This window comes from Coccinella septempunctata, chromosome 7 (assembly GCF_907165205.1).
Source record: "Coccinella septempunctata chromosome 7, icCocSept1.1, whole genome shotgun sequence".
NCBI classification, from domain to species: Eukaryota; Metazoa; Arthropoda; class Insecta; order Coleoptera; family Coccinellidae; genus Coccinella; species Coccinella septempunctata.
This window is the reverse complement of record NC_058195.1, coordinates 9432830-9448518: the sequence shown is the minus strand read 5'-3', so window position 1 is coordinate 9448518 and position 15689 is coordinate 9432830. Positions and strand designations below refer to the sequence as shown.

At 35.6% G+C, this 15689-nt stretch overlaps 7 protein-coding genes across 7 annotated transcripts; 4 read left to right on the top strand and 3 right to left on the bottom strand.

Annotated features, from left to right (window-relative positions):
• The first annotated feature begins 2415 nt into the window (after window positions 1-2415).
• On the top strand, window positions 2416-4106 carry LOC123317048 (enoyl-CoA hydratase, mitochondrial). Its single transcript, XM_044903406.1, has 4 exons — window positions 2416-2647; window positions 3105-3427; window positions 3493-3661; window positions 3741-4106. The coding sequence occupies exons 1-4, from the start codon at window positions 2548-2550 to the stop codon at window positions 4028-4030; spliced, it is 882 nt and encodes a 293-aa protein (XP_044759341.1). The 5' UTR covers window positions 2416-2547; the 3' UTR covers window positions 4031-4106.
• Window positions 4107-4233: 127 nt separating this feature from the next.
• LOC123317047 (E3 ubiquitin-protein ligase RING1) lies at window positions 4234-5922 on the bottom strand. The gene is made up of 2 exons (XM_044903405.1): window positions 5275-5922; window positions 4234-5190 (listed from the first exon to the last, which is right to left on the bottom strand). The coding sequence occupies exons 1-2, from the start codon at window positions 5812-5814 to the stop codon at window positions 4582-4584; spliced, it is 1149 nt and encodes a 382-aa protein (XP_044759340.1). The 5' UTR covers window positions 5815-5922; the 3' UTR covers window positions 4234-4581.
• Window positions 5923-6185: 263 nt separating this feature from the next.
• LOC123317037 (transcription factor MafG) lies at window positions 6186-6991 on the top strand. The gene is made up of 2 exons (XM_044903388.1): window positions 6186-6354; window positions 6501-6991. The coding sequence occupies exons 1-2, from the start codon at window positions 6316-6318 to the stop codon at window positions 6864-6866; spliced, it is 405 nt and encodes a 134-aa protein (XP_044759323.1). The 5' UTR covers window positions 6186-6315; the 3' UTR covers window positions 6867-6991.
• Window positions 6982-8100, bottom strand: LOC123317035 (tRNA (cytosine(38)-C(5))-methyltransferase). The gene is made up of 3 exons (XM_044903385.1): window positions 8030-8100; window positions 7498-7970; window positions 6982-7448 (listed from the first exon to the last, which is right to left on the bottom strand). The coding sequence occupies exons 1-3, from the start codon at window positions 8082-8084 to the stop codon at window positions 6984-6986; spliced, it is 993 nt and encodes a 330-aa protein (XP_044759320.1). The 5' UTR covers window positions 8085-8100; the 3' UTR covers window positions 6982-6983.
• A 113-nt stretch (window positions 8101-8213) lies between these two features.
• On the top strand, window positions 8214-9064 carry LOC123317036. The gene is made up of 3 exons (XM_044903386.1): window positions 8214-8447; window positions 8501-8712; window positions 8778-9064. Exons 1-3 carry the CDS (start codon window positions 8366-8368, stop codon window positions 8919-8921), a joined length of 438 nt encoding a protein of 145 aa, XP_044759321.1. The 5' UTR covers window positions 8214-8365; the 3' UTR covers window positions 8922-9064.
• On the bottom strand, window positions 8962-12503 carry LOC123317032 (hepatocyte growth factor-regulated tyrosine kinase substrate). Its single transcript, XM_044903380.1, has 11 exons — window positions 12327-12503; window positions 12178-12262; window positions 12020-12120; window positions 11810-11970; window positions 11523-11759; window positions 11345-11464; window positions 11043-11199; window positions 10670-10969; window positions 10047-10613; window positions 9397-9633; window positions 8962-9339 (listed from the first exon to the last, which is right to left on the bottom strand). The coding sequence occupies exons 1-11, from the start codon at window positions 12367-12369 to the stop codon at window positions 9185-9187; spliced, it is 2163 nt and encodes a 720-aa protein (XP_044759315.1). The 5' UTR covers window positions 12370-12503; the 3' UTR covers window positions 8962-9184.
• A 45-nt stretch (window positions 12504-12548) lies between these two features.
• Window positions 12549-14849, top strand: LOC123317034 (DNA-directed RNA polymerase III subunit RPC5). The gene is made up of 6 exons (XM_044903384.1): window positions 12549-12735; window positions 12789-13089; window positions 13170-13417; window positions 13500-13704; window positions 13830-14038; window positions 14147-14849. The coding sequence occupies exons 1-6, from the start codon at window positions 12685-12687 to the stop codon at window positions 14531-14533; spliced, it is 1401 nt and encodes a 466-aa protein (XP_044759319.1). The 5' UTR covers window positions 12549-12684; the 3' UTR covers window positions 14534-14849.
• Window positions 14850-15689: the final 840 nt, after the last annotated feature.

The following is a 15689-nucleotide window of genomic DNA, read 5'->3' as shown; positions in this document are numbered from 1 at the left end:
TCATATAAAACATGTAGAAATGTTTGAAAACACAGACATCAAATGTGACCTACCTACATAATTAAAAAGTAAGACATATTCGGATAAAACGAGGATCAACAGAATTAAAAACGATAAGTTAATAAAATGAAAAAGACAAAATGAAAAGTTATCGTCTTGGATGATAAAAATGACCATGAATGAAATGAGTATGAAGTTAATATGAAACATTCTAAATATTTTAAAAAGCAATAAAACTCCTGGCAGCATAAGATTGCATATATGGCGAATGTTTAAAAAAAAATAAAACGGATTATATGTTCATAAAATAAATAATATATCTAAATAGTTTTGTTGTTGGTGAATCTGCACATAATTAAGAAATTCTTGAAGTTTAGGAACTTGATTTCTGAAATGGATTGGATATACACGATAATATATGTACCTATAGTAATATATAGACCATGTTAAGCTTCATTTCAAAGAAAAGGAATGCATTGTGTTAAGACTGTTGAGCGACTTCCATTCTTCACTTCGGTGAAATTGCAAATAGGCTCTCCAAATATAAAACGCAGAAACGAACGCTCAAAAACCAAATCCGCATCATTATCTTCATAAATCGTTCAATTACACAGTCGATCTGAAATAAGAGGCAAGAAATCTGGCCCATTTATTACCAGGCCATTTGTAGGTACACATTCCTATCTGGACTAGGAGATTTCTAACGCTCAGAAAATTATATCGAAATATAGCGTGTAAAATTTTAATTGATTCCTTCAAAAATCGACAGAATGTGGGTCAAATTGAACCTCATCGCTTTGTGTATGAGCTAGGAGTTCACCTCGAGATCGAAATTTTTATTCGAGATGAGAAATAGTTGATCGATTAGTTTTTGCCGAGAAAAAAGTTCTTTCCGAATTGATAGATTGTTATTTTCCTCGTCAGTGTTCCCGTTTCCCTTTATAAGGGATATATATTTATAATCACAAAAAGTGTGACCAAAAATAAAATATAACGAAGACTACTTGACCACTGCATCTCTATCAGAGAAGTCCATGGACCTATCTTTTTATAAATGACGTTCTAGTTACTTTAAAACAAATTGCAGTAACTTATTTCTCATAAATGAATAGTTGGGGTGATTCCTTGCCCAAAAATACTGGATATCTTACATATAATTTGTTTTACCACTACCTCCTTATATATAGCCCCCTGAAGTTCCTGAAGACAAATTGTTTTCTTGAATCAAATACTCTTTCCCATTAAACCAACATGAAGCATGAATTTTTTATGAGAATTTTCATTGCTAACAATTATTCAGATAAACGTGATAACTAAAGAGCTTGAAAACAATGCCCGATTAAAAGGAGAGAAGAAATGAGTTCGTTAGAAGATCGGTATTATTTGAGACCCAATCTATCTGTGGAACAGTTCTCAGTTAGTTTATGTTATTAGCTGATACAGAAATGAACATGTGAGAAGATTACAAGTTTGATAAGTACGATACAGTAGCTTTTGATTGAATACACTCGAATTTAAAATGAACCTGTGCTTTAAAGAGCGTGAACTAGAGTAGATTCTTGTAGAGATAATTTTCACTTTGATATTTTAGCAAATAGGAAGTTAACCGAAATGCTGTGATTAACTTGATGGAAATCGTCGATAAGAATATTCCTCACGCCCACTCGAGTAGGCGTGACACAGAAAATTCTTCAACCCGGAAAGAGCTATACAGGGTGTATCATAAATATGGCAAAAACATTTTGTGGATGGAGGACACCGAAAACATCGAATATTTCAAGGAAAGCGAGCATTTTTGAAGATATAATCAATTGAAACTTACTTTTTGACCGAAGAAAACCCTTGATTCGGTCTGTTTTCAACTCAGTACAAAAGATCTAGAAAAAATAATTTCTGGAATCGAAAAATTCATTCTAAACGCTCACATTTAATTGATTTATCAACATAATACAATATGATAAGTATTGAATATTAAAAATTTTGAAATTCAACAAACTCACTCTTGTTTTCCACAAAACGAACTAAAATAAGTTCTGTGTTCTCATGTGCATTTAATAAAATACTTGAATTTCTTATCTGTTGAATTCAAGCATTCAAGCATGCATTCAAGTTGTGAATACATAGGTTCTTATTGCAGAAACCTTCTATTCTATTTGCAGGTACCCAAAAAAAGGGTAAAAGGGCATCTTAATCTCTTCTGGAACTCATTAATTCTTCAAACAAACTGATTCTCAGTAAAATGTGTCTAGTTCAATGAAATTGTTTTCTTCGATAATTGATTTATCATAATGCAATATAGCAATATGGTATTGAATATTAAAAATTTTGTGATTTAACAAACTCCGCCTGGATACAACCCTGTATCCTCTTGTTTTCCATAACTAACAAATAAGTTGCGCAAACCGGTTCTGTGCATTTAATAAAATACTTGAATTTGTTATCAGTTTACTTAGGGCATTCAAGTTGTGAATAGGTTCTAATTGCAGAAACCTATTCTATTTTGATAATCTTTGTTCCTTTCCTAGAAAGTTATCGCAGGTACCCAAAATGGCATCTAAATCTCTTCTGAAACTCATTACTTCTTCAAATAAACTGATTCTCAGTAAAAATGTGTACGGTTCAATGAAATTGTATTCTTCGATAGCAGGTAAGGATAGTTTTGCTAAGACCAAAACCAAATCGAAAAAATTTTGAGCTAACCTCTAAACATACATATGATATATGTATTTTAATTTTCTGAATCCTATTGGACCTAGAAGTCCATTGAATAAAATTTATGCGAATGAAGTCAAGTTGCTAACCATCAAAAGTCAAGTATTAGTAATTTCAACATTATTTTTTGAACTATTGAACCGCACAGGGCCGTACTCAGCTCAAAAATATTTGATGCCAAACGATGACAATCAGGACAAACTCTAATTCGTTCCATCCAAAGATATTATTGTGTAATATCTTTGGTTCCATCGCATTCGTTCTGTATTGAGACAAATCAACTCAACCTAAATTATTCAATAATGATTTTTATTAGAAAATTTCTGCCAGTTCTAAAAATTCTTGTTTTGAAAAGTAGACATATATATGGTCAATTCTTTTTACATCTTCAGCAAATTACGAAAACATCAAAGTAGAGAAAGCTGGAGCCAAGAACAATGTAGGAATAATCACCCTGAACAGACCTAAAGCATTGAATGCCCTTTGTGACAAACTTATGACTGAGGTTGCTCAGGCTTTAGATACTTTCGAAGCTGATAAAGATGTTGGTGCTATTATTATAACTGGAAGTGAAAAAGCATTTGCTGCTGGAGCAGACATCAAAGAAATGGAGTCCTACACTTACTCCAAATGTGTTAGTGGTAACTTCTTGGAACAATGGAACAGGGTCGCTAAAACCGTTAAACCAGTTATCGCCGCAGTAAACGGCTATGCTGTATGTAATTTTAATATCACAGAAAGAGTAGAGAACACCTTGAATAACATATAAATATTTTACAGCTTGGTGGGGGTTGCGAATTAGCCATGATGTGTGATATAATTTATGCTGGGGAAAAAGCTAAATTTGGCCAACCTGAAATACTCCTGGGAACCATCCCCGGCGCTGGTGGTACCCAAAGATTACCAAGAGCTGTTGGTAAATCAAAGGCGATGGAAATGGTCCTTACTGGTGCGTTTACCCATTTTTCTTTAGTTTCATCACATAATTCGAGTCATTAGGAATGATAATTCATTCTGGTCGATTTCAGGAAACCAAATAACCGCCCAAGAAGCAGAAAAAATGGGACTTATAAGCAAAGTTTTCCCCCCTGAGAAACTTTTGGAAGAAACGATAAAGCTAGGAGAAAAAATCGCCTCCAACTCCCAGCTGATCAACGGACTATGTAAAGAAGCTGTAAACACAGCATTTGAAACTACTTTGAAAGAAGGTCTGCACTTTGAGAAGCGAACGTTCCATGGTACTTTTGCTACTCATGATCGTAAAGAAGGAATGAATGCATTTGTCAATAAGAGGCCAGCTAACTTCAAAAACGAATGAGGAATACTCTCCACCTTATGAAACTATAAAGAATTATTTTTAAAAATTCGTGTTACAAAATATAAATTTTCTACTATTCTGTAGTTTTATGAAAAATGAATTTTATTAAATTTTTTCCTCCACCTAGGGTCATCTGATGCTTTATTCCATGAAGCACTTCAATATCAATAATGAATTGGGAAAGGAATAGAAAAAAACTTATATAACAGTGTTATCTGATTTATGTAAAATATACATCAAAGAGACAAATAATTTCGAGTCATAACTACCTAAGAAAACATGAAATATATGATTAAACAATCAACAAACTGATATGAAAAGATATTTCACAAGATATTCAATTTAAAATGAAAAATTGTTGATTTTTGTATACAAGAAAATTAATATCACAATAAACAATAATTTAAAATATAAAATTAAGACCGATGATATATTGAACTGGTTGAGTCAAACAATGTATCTTTATGGAGAAAAGACATTGGTAATTTCAACTGGCGATAACACCTCTTCCACTTCTTCCTCCTTTTAGGTTTTCTTACCCCAGAATTTGTCTATGTCTTCTTCCAAGAATAATACATTTCCAACGGTTTATTAACCTTCCAATACTTATCGTTCACTTGACCTAAAGTTTGATTGCCATTTAGCTGAACATACTGCCCAGCAGAGGGCGAAATATATATACAGAAATTAACAGAGTTGTGTTGGGACGCTGACAGCTGTGATTCCAAATCTAAGGTCAAACGCATGGCCAAATATTTGTGGAGATGATCGACTGTAGCATTTGCTGTTGTTTTTATGTAACGAATGGAATTTTCCTTAAGTGCTTTGACAAGAGCATTGTCCCCGGCCATTTCTGTGGGATGAGGCTTGAATACCAACTCTATTTCATTAAGTGTCATTGGTTCCGATGGACCTTCTCCTTCGGTGTCTGTTTGCTCAGTTCTTTCACTAGACTCACTCTCTTCACTTCTCTCAGAGGTCATAACGCTCTTTGGTCGTTTTAATGATTTACTGACTGAACTCACATTACTTGAGACTGGACTGGGAGGCTGTGAAGGTGGAGAGCTTCGTCCAGAAGGCACAGGACTTCCTGGAGCAGTTGTAGTTGGTGGGTTAGAATTTTGATTTGTAGTAGCTGGAGGAGGCGGATTAGAATTTTGCTGAAAGAGGAATTCAATTAAAGCATCTCTATAAACATATATGTTGACAAAAAGCTAAGAAATAGGGTCATATCAAGAACTTACTGTGGTATTATCTTGGTTCTGTGCTGAACTGGCTTCATTGATTTCATTTCTGTCATTTTCATTCATCTTTCTAGATCTGTTTGGTCTATTTTGGGACTGCATCTTGATACCTTCATTGATAGAATTCACCAGAGCAGCTGAGGAATGACTTTTATTCAATTTAGCGAGTACTCTCTCCTGGTGTGCTTCATATTCATCTCTGCTTGGGTAGATCTTAGCAATAAGTAGGTCAAAATTTGGATCAGGTCTTAGAGAACGTTTGGAGACAAGTTTCTTCCTGCAGGTGGGACATTCTTTGTTTCCCGATCTCAACGCAGTAATTATGCAGTCCGAACAAAACCTGTGTAAGCATTCTTTTGTGGTCATCGTCTTCTTCAACATGTCCAAACAAATGGGGCACATTAATTCGCTATGGAGACTTCTTGGAGATACTGCTATTTCCACATTATTGTCAGTTATGGCTTCTTGCGGAGTACGATGTAATTCGTAAAGTGATAATTCCCAAGTTTTATTCAAACCTATTTGTTCTGAAGCAGTCATCTTGGCTAGCAATATTTAATTTCACTCAATATTAAGTTACACCACACAAGCACTATAAACACTTTACCAGAGTCTCTGACTTTACTCTGTTATCGTAAATTTTAATATTGAAAAGATAACCCTATATGCTATGGATCATAGAAAAACCTGTATCATAGAATAATTGAGTTTTCTTCTAACGGTAGTCTTCGCTTTTCGATCTTGATTTGAATTAATGAATAAATGACCAATAAAAATTAATTTTTACCGAAAAGGAACTCTTCGTTCTGCTGTTTTACTTTTTAAAATCGATTCCGAAATGTCCCAAATACAACTCGAAATAAGACCTTAACCAAACTTCCATAGACAGGATGTCAATACTGTCAAGTGTCAATTAATCAATACATGAAAAAAATAACAAATAACAAAGGGAGAGGTAGATAATGACTTGCAATATTTTTAAACCCTTTTTAGAAAAGCTAGCGTTTATCAAGTCTTTTTCCTCCTAGATCTTTAGTTAAAATGCCTTCGGACCACAGAAAAGGGGAGAGAAAACCTCTTGTAAGTAATAAAAAACAATATATTGAGAAAGAAAAAGTCACTTATCTACCTCAGGATAAAGTCTGATATGCCCCATTATGAAAGTTGCATTTCAAATATATTGAAAAATATGAACTATAGATCTGTAAAGCTTGACAACTCCACAGCCTCCACTCTCTCCTGGGCCTGTGTTGGACATATCAGATGAGGAATTGGTCACAATATCAGTAAGAGACCTGAATCGACAACTGAAAATGAGAGGACTTTCTAGGGAGGACATTGTGAGAATGAAACAAAGACGTAGAACTCTGAAAAACAGAGGTTATGCAGCATCCTGCAGAATTAAAAGGATAGAACAGAAAGATGAATTGGAAACAGAGAAAACGCATGAATGGAGGGATTTAGAAATAACGCAGGAAGAAGTTGTAAGAATGAAAGATGAAATGATAAACATCGAGAGCAGATTCGAGGCATTGAAGAAATTTGCGACAAGCAATAAGATCTCTATTCCACCTGAGTTTGATACTTTATAAGAAATATTATAATATATTTCTTAATATTTTAGAATAATAGATAAAGCTCTATCTCTTTGTTACTTTATGAAAAAGTAAAACTTTGTCAGATTGAGGATTATTCAAATAAACCAAGTGTCAAGTGAGTAAATTTATTAAATTTGAAACAACTTCTACATTGATGCTGTTTCCTAGGACCATGTATTTTTGCCTATTCGTTATCATCTTAGGAAATTTAAAATGTTCTGGAAAACATTGTAATTTACTCACTTCTGAAGGTGTAAAATACCTTAGTTTCAAAGATGATAGAAGGAACTCTTGTGAACTTTCATCTAGAGTTTGAGTTTTCAACTCTTGAAGAATTTTTTGAGCGTCATTCTTTGAGATATGACTGAATACACTACCTGTACCTTCATAGTATCTATTGTAAGCTTTAGTAAAACAACAAGATCTTTGGGAATCCTCATAACAAATATCTAATACTTTCCAGTATTTCTTCAATATTTTCATGGGAAGATAATACTGCTCCTTATCACCAGCTTCCAAAATATCCCCAATCTTGAATTTTAGAGAATTTTCAGATTGGTTTGGTAAATTATATATCTAGGAAAAAACATTTTAAAGGTTGAAGACACAATGAAGTTTTACCTACTAATGGTCCTGTATCAAATTCGAATTTGTACGGCGCCTTTTTGGCTAAACAGTAATATCGAAGCCTCGAATTAGGAATACCAATCTGCGACGGACTCAGTAGAAATTCTTGGTAACTGAACCCACATTTATCAAAAGTTTGAACAACCAAATCTCTCATTTGTGAAGTTTCAAACCCTTTAACATTTTCAATCAGAATTCTAGATATGTTTATATGAGGCAGTATGTTCAGAATATGGATCAAAGCTTGCGAGCGAGGGTCGTTCACATCACCCTTCGAACCATTTCTTGTGAACGGCTGACATGGTGGGGACATAAGTATTGTGTCAGCACCTAGTTTGTTCAAAAAATTAGGGGACAGAGATTGAATGTTACGATTCACGAGATGGACGTCAGGAAAATTGTATTTGTATATTTCATTGGAAACTGGGTTGATGTCTACTGCTAGAAGAACCTCACTTTCGATTTCACTTCCTGAAAATAATGTGAAGTTGTTAATTTAGAGCTTCATCGAGTGTGAATAAAAATACAACCTTTAAGCGCGAAGTGCATTCCACCTATGCCGCTGAAAAATTCGAGCACTTTCATTCTAAAATAAAAAGTGAATTATGAAAGTAGTGAAAAGTGAACAGCTGAAATCTGAATTTGATTTGAAAAAGTTTTGAGGTTAGGTTATGAACATAGAGAAAGAATTATCTATGGGCTACGTCGTTTGTTCCGTCCAGTGGCGTAACTATGGAGGGTACGCTCCATAGGCGTAGCATCAAAAAGCGAGTAACCATGATCCAAATATTGACGTTGACTGTTTTACAATTTTGATAATGTCAAATTTCGTTTGCCGATGAAAATTCTCAGTGCGATTAACAGAAATGAGTGGAAGAGAAAATGCGGAATTTAAAAATGCGCTACGGGACATAGCCACCCATGCACATTTTTTGAGCAGCCCTTTTGGTGAGTCTTCCTGGTTTTCAAACTTTATTCGAAACTTCTATTGATTTTCTCAGATCGCGTTAGATGTGCTGAATGGGTGCGAAAACTGATATCCCTTCCTGATGATAACCTAGATACTGCAAAAATTAGGAACGAATATGCTCAACTGTTACGAATTCAAGTGAGAAATCGCTTAATTCACGGACCTTTTGCTTCACCACCACCCGATAGCAATGTAGGGTTATGTTCGCTTCCAGAAGCTTTAGGCTCTATGATTGGACAACAGGTAAACGCATGTTGGATTTCATATCGACTACTTATCAGCGCATGCGTATATATTTTTTTTTTCAGATACCGTTTCTACCAAGAACTGGGCGTATACAGCCAGTTTTGCACCACAAATCCCCCGATGGCAGAGCCTACATCTCAGCAAAACAAATTCCAGGTGGAGGAGTTTTTGTCTACATGGCTGTCAGTCCAGATGGTTTAGAATGATGTGAAAAATCACCATAAGTCACTAGTGAAAAAACTTGTATATCATAAAGTTCATTTTATTCAATAACACCAACGAAACATTACAAGCAATAAAAATAGGAATATGCAAAATATAAACTATTTAATAAAGAAATATTTCATAACCTGACCATCATCAGTACAGTAAAATAACACATTATGTGCTATATAGAAAGAAGTTTGTATAGTCTATGTTTATTTATAAAGGGACATAACCTGTAGAGTATACCTTAACATTTATTGCATCAATCAAAACTTATCAACTCAGCCGTCTGTGTTTCTTCTTTTGGCGGAGGTTGAGGCTGTTGGGGTGGCTGAGGTACCTGTGGACTTGCTGGTGGTGCCCCAGGTTGTTGTGGGAACTGCTGGGTGTTAGTCCCAGGCCTTGGACCCATCAGAGCTGGAGAAATTCCACATAAACCCTCTTATCTTTACGTAAACAACTGTTAATAATTACCTTGGCTAGAGTTTTGGTTAGGAGGTTGACCAATAGACATGATGGGAGCTGTATTTAACATTTGTTGAGGTGGGTATGCCATTCCCATTTGTTGTTGCATTTGAGGAGGCAACTGCTGCGCTGCCGGATCTTGATTGTGCATTGGAGGTCCTTGAATGCCAGGATTGGGAGGAGGGTTAGTTTGTCCAGCTGTGGGATTGTAGTTAGGTGGTAGCATTTGTTGGTGGCCGACAGCACCTAGAATGTGATGTTAAGCAATAATGACCATTTATAAGCATTATTACACCTTAGAAGTAGCCAATGAATTAAGTGATTTTTTTAAATTAGAAAAATCACATTCACTCACATATTTTCAATCTGAAGCTTAAAGTTAAGCACTAGAACTCGAAACATAACCTCAAATGTCAAAATTGCATAGCCTATTTGACAGAGAAAGCTCAACACCAGCTCAAAGAGCATCTGGTACGATTTTTTTTCGGAATTTTGATGATTCTATATCAATACATAAAATGTAGTGTTGTAATATTCAAATATGTTACTTTTAGGTGTATCCTGGGTTACTAGCTCTAACTCTTTTTAAAATTTCTGTCCTAATGTCCGGGGTTATCTCCAGATACTGCGAAATTCTTCCCACAAAATCTTCCACCTACCTTGATTGGGCCCACCCATATGTCCCATTTGGGGCGGGGCGCTCTGTGGAGGTTGTCCGGGCATCATACCCTGTCCCACCATGACCGGATGGGGTCCCACTGGGCCGTACTGGTGGTAAGGCCCGACAGGTGGCGCGCTATTCGGCGGAAACTGGGAGACCATATATCCCATGGGATACTGCTGGCCGCCCATGAAAGCCTGTTTCTGCTGCTCCTGCCTCATCTGCATCTCCCTCTCCTGCTCCTGCACCCGCTGGAGAACCAGCTGCCTCTGATACTGCAGATACTCCTGTTTCTTCTTCCGCATAATTTCCAGCTTCTGAGCCATTTGAATCTGCCTCAATCTTTCAGCTTCCTCGGCCTCCCTTCGAAGTCTCTCCCTGTGTTCCTCCCGAAGGGCGTCCAGAGCAGCCCTTGCGTCTTTGACTTGGGTCAGCTTGTCTTGCAGTCTCTCGAAATGAAGACGGTTGTCATCGTGCTCCTTTATGTATTCGAGAAGCGTCGAGTGCATTGTGGTTATATTCATGAATAACGTTTGAACGCTAGTGTCGTTGGCGATGGATCTTCCTGTATTAATTAAATAAATCAAAGATTCTATCATGCGATAGAAATACCTCAAATACCTCTGCTGGAGTTACTCTTCATCCTGTTGATGAAAATTTCTACTTGCGATCTCAAGGTGTTTATGAAATCTTCCAACTCGTTGTTTATCAGACCGTTCTCTTTGACCTTATATTTTTGGTCGTGATTCTGTAGGGGAATCGATGTAACAGATGGCGCTGAAGGACTTGTTGGCCTGATGTTATCAGAAGAATTTGCTGGGGTACGTGATTCCCAATAAGAACGATTCAAGTATTTGGCAAGTTCAGGATTCAGAGCTTCCTCTTCAGGTTGCACAGGTTCCACAGGACGAGACTCTGGGGCTGAAAATATTAAATTTTTCCCGAATCAATAAAAAAAAGTTTCCTGCAAGTCAATTGAACCATCATTACATACCTGCTTTAAAACTGTAGGTAGGCGAGGAAGAAGCTTTCATTCTAGCAGCTCTTTCCCTCTCTTTTTCTTTATTTTCAGCCTCCGACTGACTGAGTGCAATGGCCATCTGTAAGTCCTCTTCCTCTTGCAGTTCATCATCTGTCTTCTTGGTAGGTTGCTGGAATTTTTTCCACATATATAATCACATGATATAACTGTTACAATTTGAATTCACAAAAATGTTGATATTTGTTCTGTCTGAATCTCAAGACATATGTCATTTGAAATTAAAAAAGAATACAACGATCAACAAATAAATATACCTGTTTCTGTTGGTACAAACTGCTTTTCAAATATTCAAATGGAAGATCCTCAGTTTTACTAGAAACTTTAACAGTTGAGGATTTTGAAGCTTCTGCATAACAGGAATCACACACTCTAACCTTAAAAGTAAAACACAAATAATTTGAATCAATGCAAAGAGATATTTTCACTTCTCACCTCTTTTTCAATACCAAACTTAGGTAAAGTCGTTGTATTCCTAGTACAAGTCCCACAAAATACTTGGCCACAAGCTCTACAATGGTGCTTACGAGTGATAAGGTTGAATTGCACTCTGCATCTATGACAAGCTTCCCCGTCCACCCATGTTGGGGCATTTGTAGCAGAAAACATCGCTTCACTTTCACGTAGAGCAGGAAATTTGAATCCTTCCCCTTTCATTTGGTTCACAATATCCTATTTCATCATTAATTAGATTAAAGTGAATCAATAATTTAACAACTCACATTCAAGGCTTCGAATTTCGAGTTGTTCTTAAACACATGTGACCAAGTCTGCAGCAATTCCAAAATTTTGTTGCGTATATTGCTATGTGAAGTGGTTTTGACTAGGTCATGGAGAGTATCAAGGAAAGATTTCGCAGCCAGTTCCTCATGAACAGTTGGACCTGAAAAATCGGCAATTCATTTTCAGTTATAAAACTGGGTTGAACTCACAATTCTTAACAATACTCTCCAAAACCATAAGAGAATGTAAAAGGGTGTGTGGGTTAGCAGAACCCAACTTCTTTTTCAAGGAAGTAAAAGCAACCTTTGGGCTGAAAGTTTAGAATATTAGTTTCATCAGCCTACTTTTTTTACTTATTAATATTTACGGTACATCTCCTTGTCTAATCATATCACATATACTCAATGTAGTGGGCAAATCAGGCTCCATTAAATACTGACTGGTTGCTTTGTCTGGAAAAACATGATTGAAGGTATCAATTATATTTACTATTGAAAAAAATTTCAATTATATTACCCAGCATTTTTCCAAACTGACTATATCCAACCATATTCATCATGAATATTTTGCTCAAAACGTATTTCTTGAAGAATGATATCGTATCACTCAAACAACTTTTCCCAAAGTTCCTGTTAATTAATGATAAAATGATAAAACTAATGAACAGCTGATTTTGATTACAAACGTCAAAAATGACGTGGGACATCATTTATAACCTAAAATCCCTCTGTGGTTTTGACTTTCTGACCATAAACATTGAGTTTCTAACCTCCAAACTCAGAAATTCATACACAAGTGAACATAACGTGTTAAAATATGAATTAAAACTATCAAAATCATCCTTAATTGTTTCAGAATCTCTTTCGGGGGTAAAATGCATGAGTCGTTGGATAATGACAGTGATAGCGATTCTGTTGTAGCTGAGGTAATAGTTATATATTTTGTGTAACATTGCACATGTTAATGAATCTGTTTTAGTTTCCACTTTATCATTCAACACGTCTAAAAGATAGCCTTTATGTATTTCAACACCTGAATGATATCACTGGAAGCTTCAAAGGAGGTGAAGTATCCCATGCCTACTTCAAGCCCGAAAATCAAGAATTTAAATTCAAAGTTGGTATCGATGCACATGAATCAACCTACAATAGTCATTTCGATCTAGATGATGAGTCAGACAACACTGTGACTGTGCATTCTCAAAAAAATATTTGTGCACCTGAACATATTGCGGTTGTGGCATTCAATGGCAAGGAAGTTCATCTTACGACAGTTAAGAGTAAGATCTTTTTTATGTAGTGTACAATGTGTGAATGGATTTGTGATTCTGAGATAACTTTACTTACTAATTCATTGCAGATGTATTTACATTGGGTGTAGATTATGAATCTGATAAAAAGGCTCCAGATAAGAAAAAAAATGTAGAGGAGGAAAGCTCAGACAATGAAGCTGGTCCAAGTAATCCTACACAAATTACCGTTAAGTTTAAACAAAACCCTAGACCCAATCAGAAACAGATACTTAGTTCCAAGAGCCATAATGATAAAAGAGCTAGTGAGAAATGGTTAGAATGTGAATTGGAAACAGAAGAAAGCACTATTAGTAGAGTAAGTTGAATTGTAATTTCATAGTATTTTTTGAAATTTATTAATGTTTTGATGCAACTGTTATTCAAAAATTTTATTGTAGGTTGAAAAAATGAAATTATTCACTGAATACATGCATGAAACTTATCAAGAAAATAATTTGGATGAAAGCACTTACTTGAAACATTTAGTGGGGAAAGATCAAGAACAATCTACTGACGAACCTTCACTACCTTCTCACTTGATATCTCTAAATGCTCTTAGAGCACTGCCTCTCTTAGAACAATGTAGATTGTTGTTAAAAGGATGTGAGTATTATATATTTATCATTTCCTGTTTTCTCTAATGAAATGTCTAAATCTTTGGAAACAGACAATTTGTTAGAGAATTTCACTGAAAACCTATTCTGTGACTTATAAATTGAATCTTCCAGCTCAAATTGTTCAATTTCAACAAATTTTGATGCTTCTTGCTGGGTGTTCTGGACTTACAACCGACAGTCTATTGAAGACTCTTCCTAAAGTTGCAGTTTTGGTCAGAGGTAATTGGGTGGTAAAATCAGAGGTATTGTATCCACCAGATACATTATCTCCCATCTGTGGTGTTCCTTCTGACAACATGTGTAGGGCACGAGATTATTTGGTGAGTTGACATTGTGTGCGTTTCTCTACATACTAATCTATGAAAGGAGTCATGTGACGAAATCATCGGAGGCTACCAAATTATAGACATAATCGTTTTTTTTTTCAGCTCTATCTTTTCACCAAAAACCAGTTTGTGGAGCGTAAAAAAGTAGCATCGATAGTGAAAGTTCCTGCAGAAGAGGTTAAGGAGATCTTCAAGGGGGTATCATCGTTAAGACATAATAAAGGCTGGGAGTTGAACTTGGAAACAGATTTTGATTTTATCGCAAAATATCCAGACATAGAACAGCGACAGACTTTACTATGGGAACAAAGATACATTCAAGTTTGTGATTTTCTCAAAGAGAAGAAGAGACGGAAAAGTAGAAGTGAGAGTAAAAGTTTTAGTGAGGATAAGAAAAGTGGACATAGTCATAGTTCAGATAATGATTCTGGTACAGAAAAAACTAGGTCCCCCCCTAGGAAGAAGAGAAAGACTGACTTGTCAAAGTAGCTGAATTGTAAAGGTTTTCTAATTATTCCTCAGTTTAGGTATTATTTAATTACTTAAGGAATTGGATCAACTTAATGCTCATTATTTATTTATGGTTGATCTCCCGAAATTGTACATTTATAAAGCAAGTGTAAATATTGCGCTACTTGAATTTCTCATTGTTGACTGGGAAATAAAAGAAATTGTAAACACTGTCAACTGTAACTACTGCTGTATAAAAGGTAAGTTTGGCCAAATCAGATTATTTTTACGGATGAATTATGAAAATATGGTTTTTTATCTAATAAAAGTTATGATGATCGACATTTCATGAGAATTGATGTTTTTTTTCTACTCTGATCCCCTTAGAAGTCAAAAGTGATTTTATTTTTTCAACAAAGGTAGAGCTCGCCAGAATAAACTATCACACCTTTAATCGCCCATATAGAATATTCAAGATGGCGGAGTGTTAAGCCCCTCAAGTTCCATGCGATTCCATTAAAATTCATGTATGTATCCGATTATTGAAAAACGGCTGCTTGGAAATAGAATCATTAATTCGGTGCACTGAATCGAATCGGATAGTAAAAACGTTGGTTGTTGGCTGTCTTAAATTTGTTGAAAAATGCCTGTGACAATCACAAAATGTTGAAATTTTTGGAAAATTTGGTGTATTGTGAAAGGTGAAGAATTGAGACAAGTGAAATCAGAACAAGAAGAGATCGTGATATATTTGCTACTTATTCATTCCATTTTTAGTCCAGGTAAGACTGTGTGGACTTTGTGATAATTTTGACATGTGTTATTGGGGAGTTACTGTCTTGTTCCAAGTGTAAAACGTATCAAAATTCATAAAAAATCCTGAATTTCCTCCTATTTTCATCTCGCTCAAGTACCAGACTGGTCAGTATTCTGAAAGAAACAATTTGATTGATTCAGTGATCACAAGATAAGGTGTTTCTCCTGATTTTCTCTGGAGTCTGTATTTCGTTCCCAATCAAAGCAAAGATTTTACATAAGAAAAAATCGATAAGACAAGTTTTATCCGACAACGCTGCCAACAGAGACCTTGGGATGTTTCAAGTTCATTGAACACAAGTGCAAGTAGCCAATTCATTCAGTGTTAGCCAAGTGTGGTATCACCTTTGCTCTCGCGGTACTTTTTAGGTGGAACTGT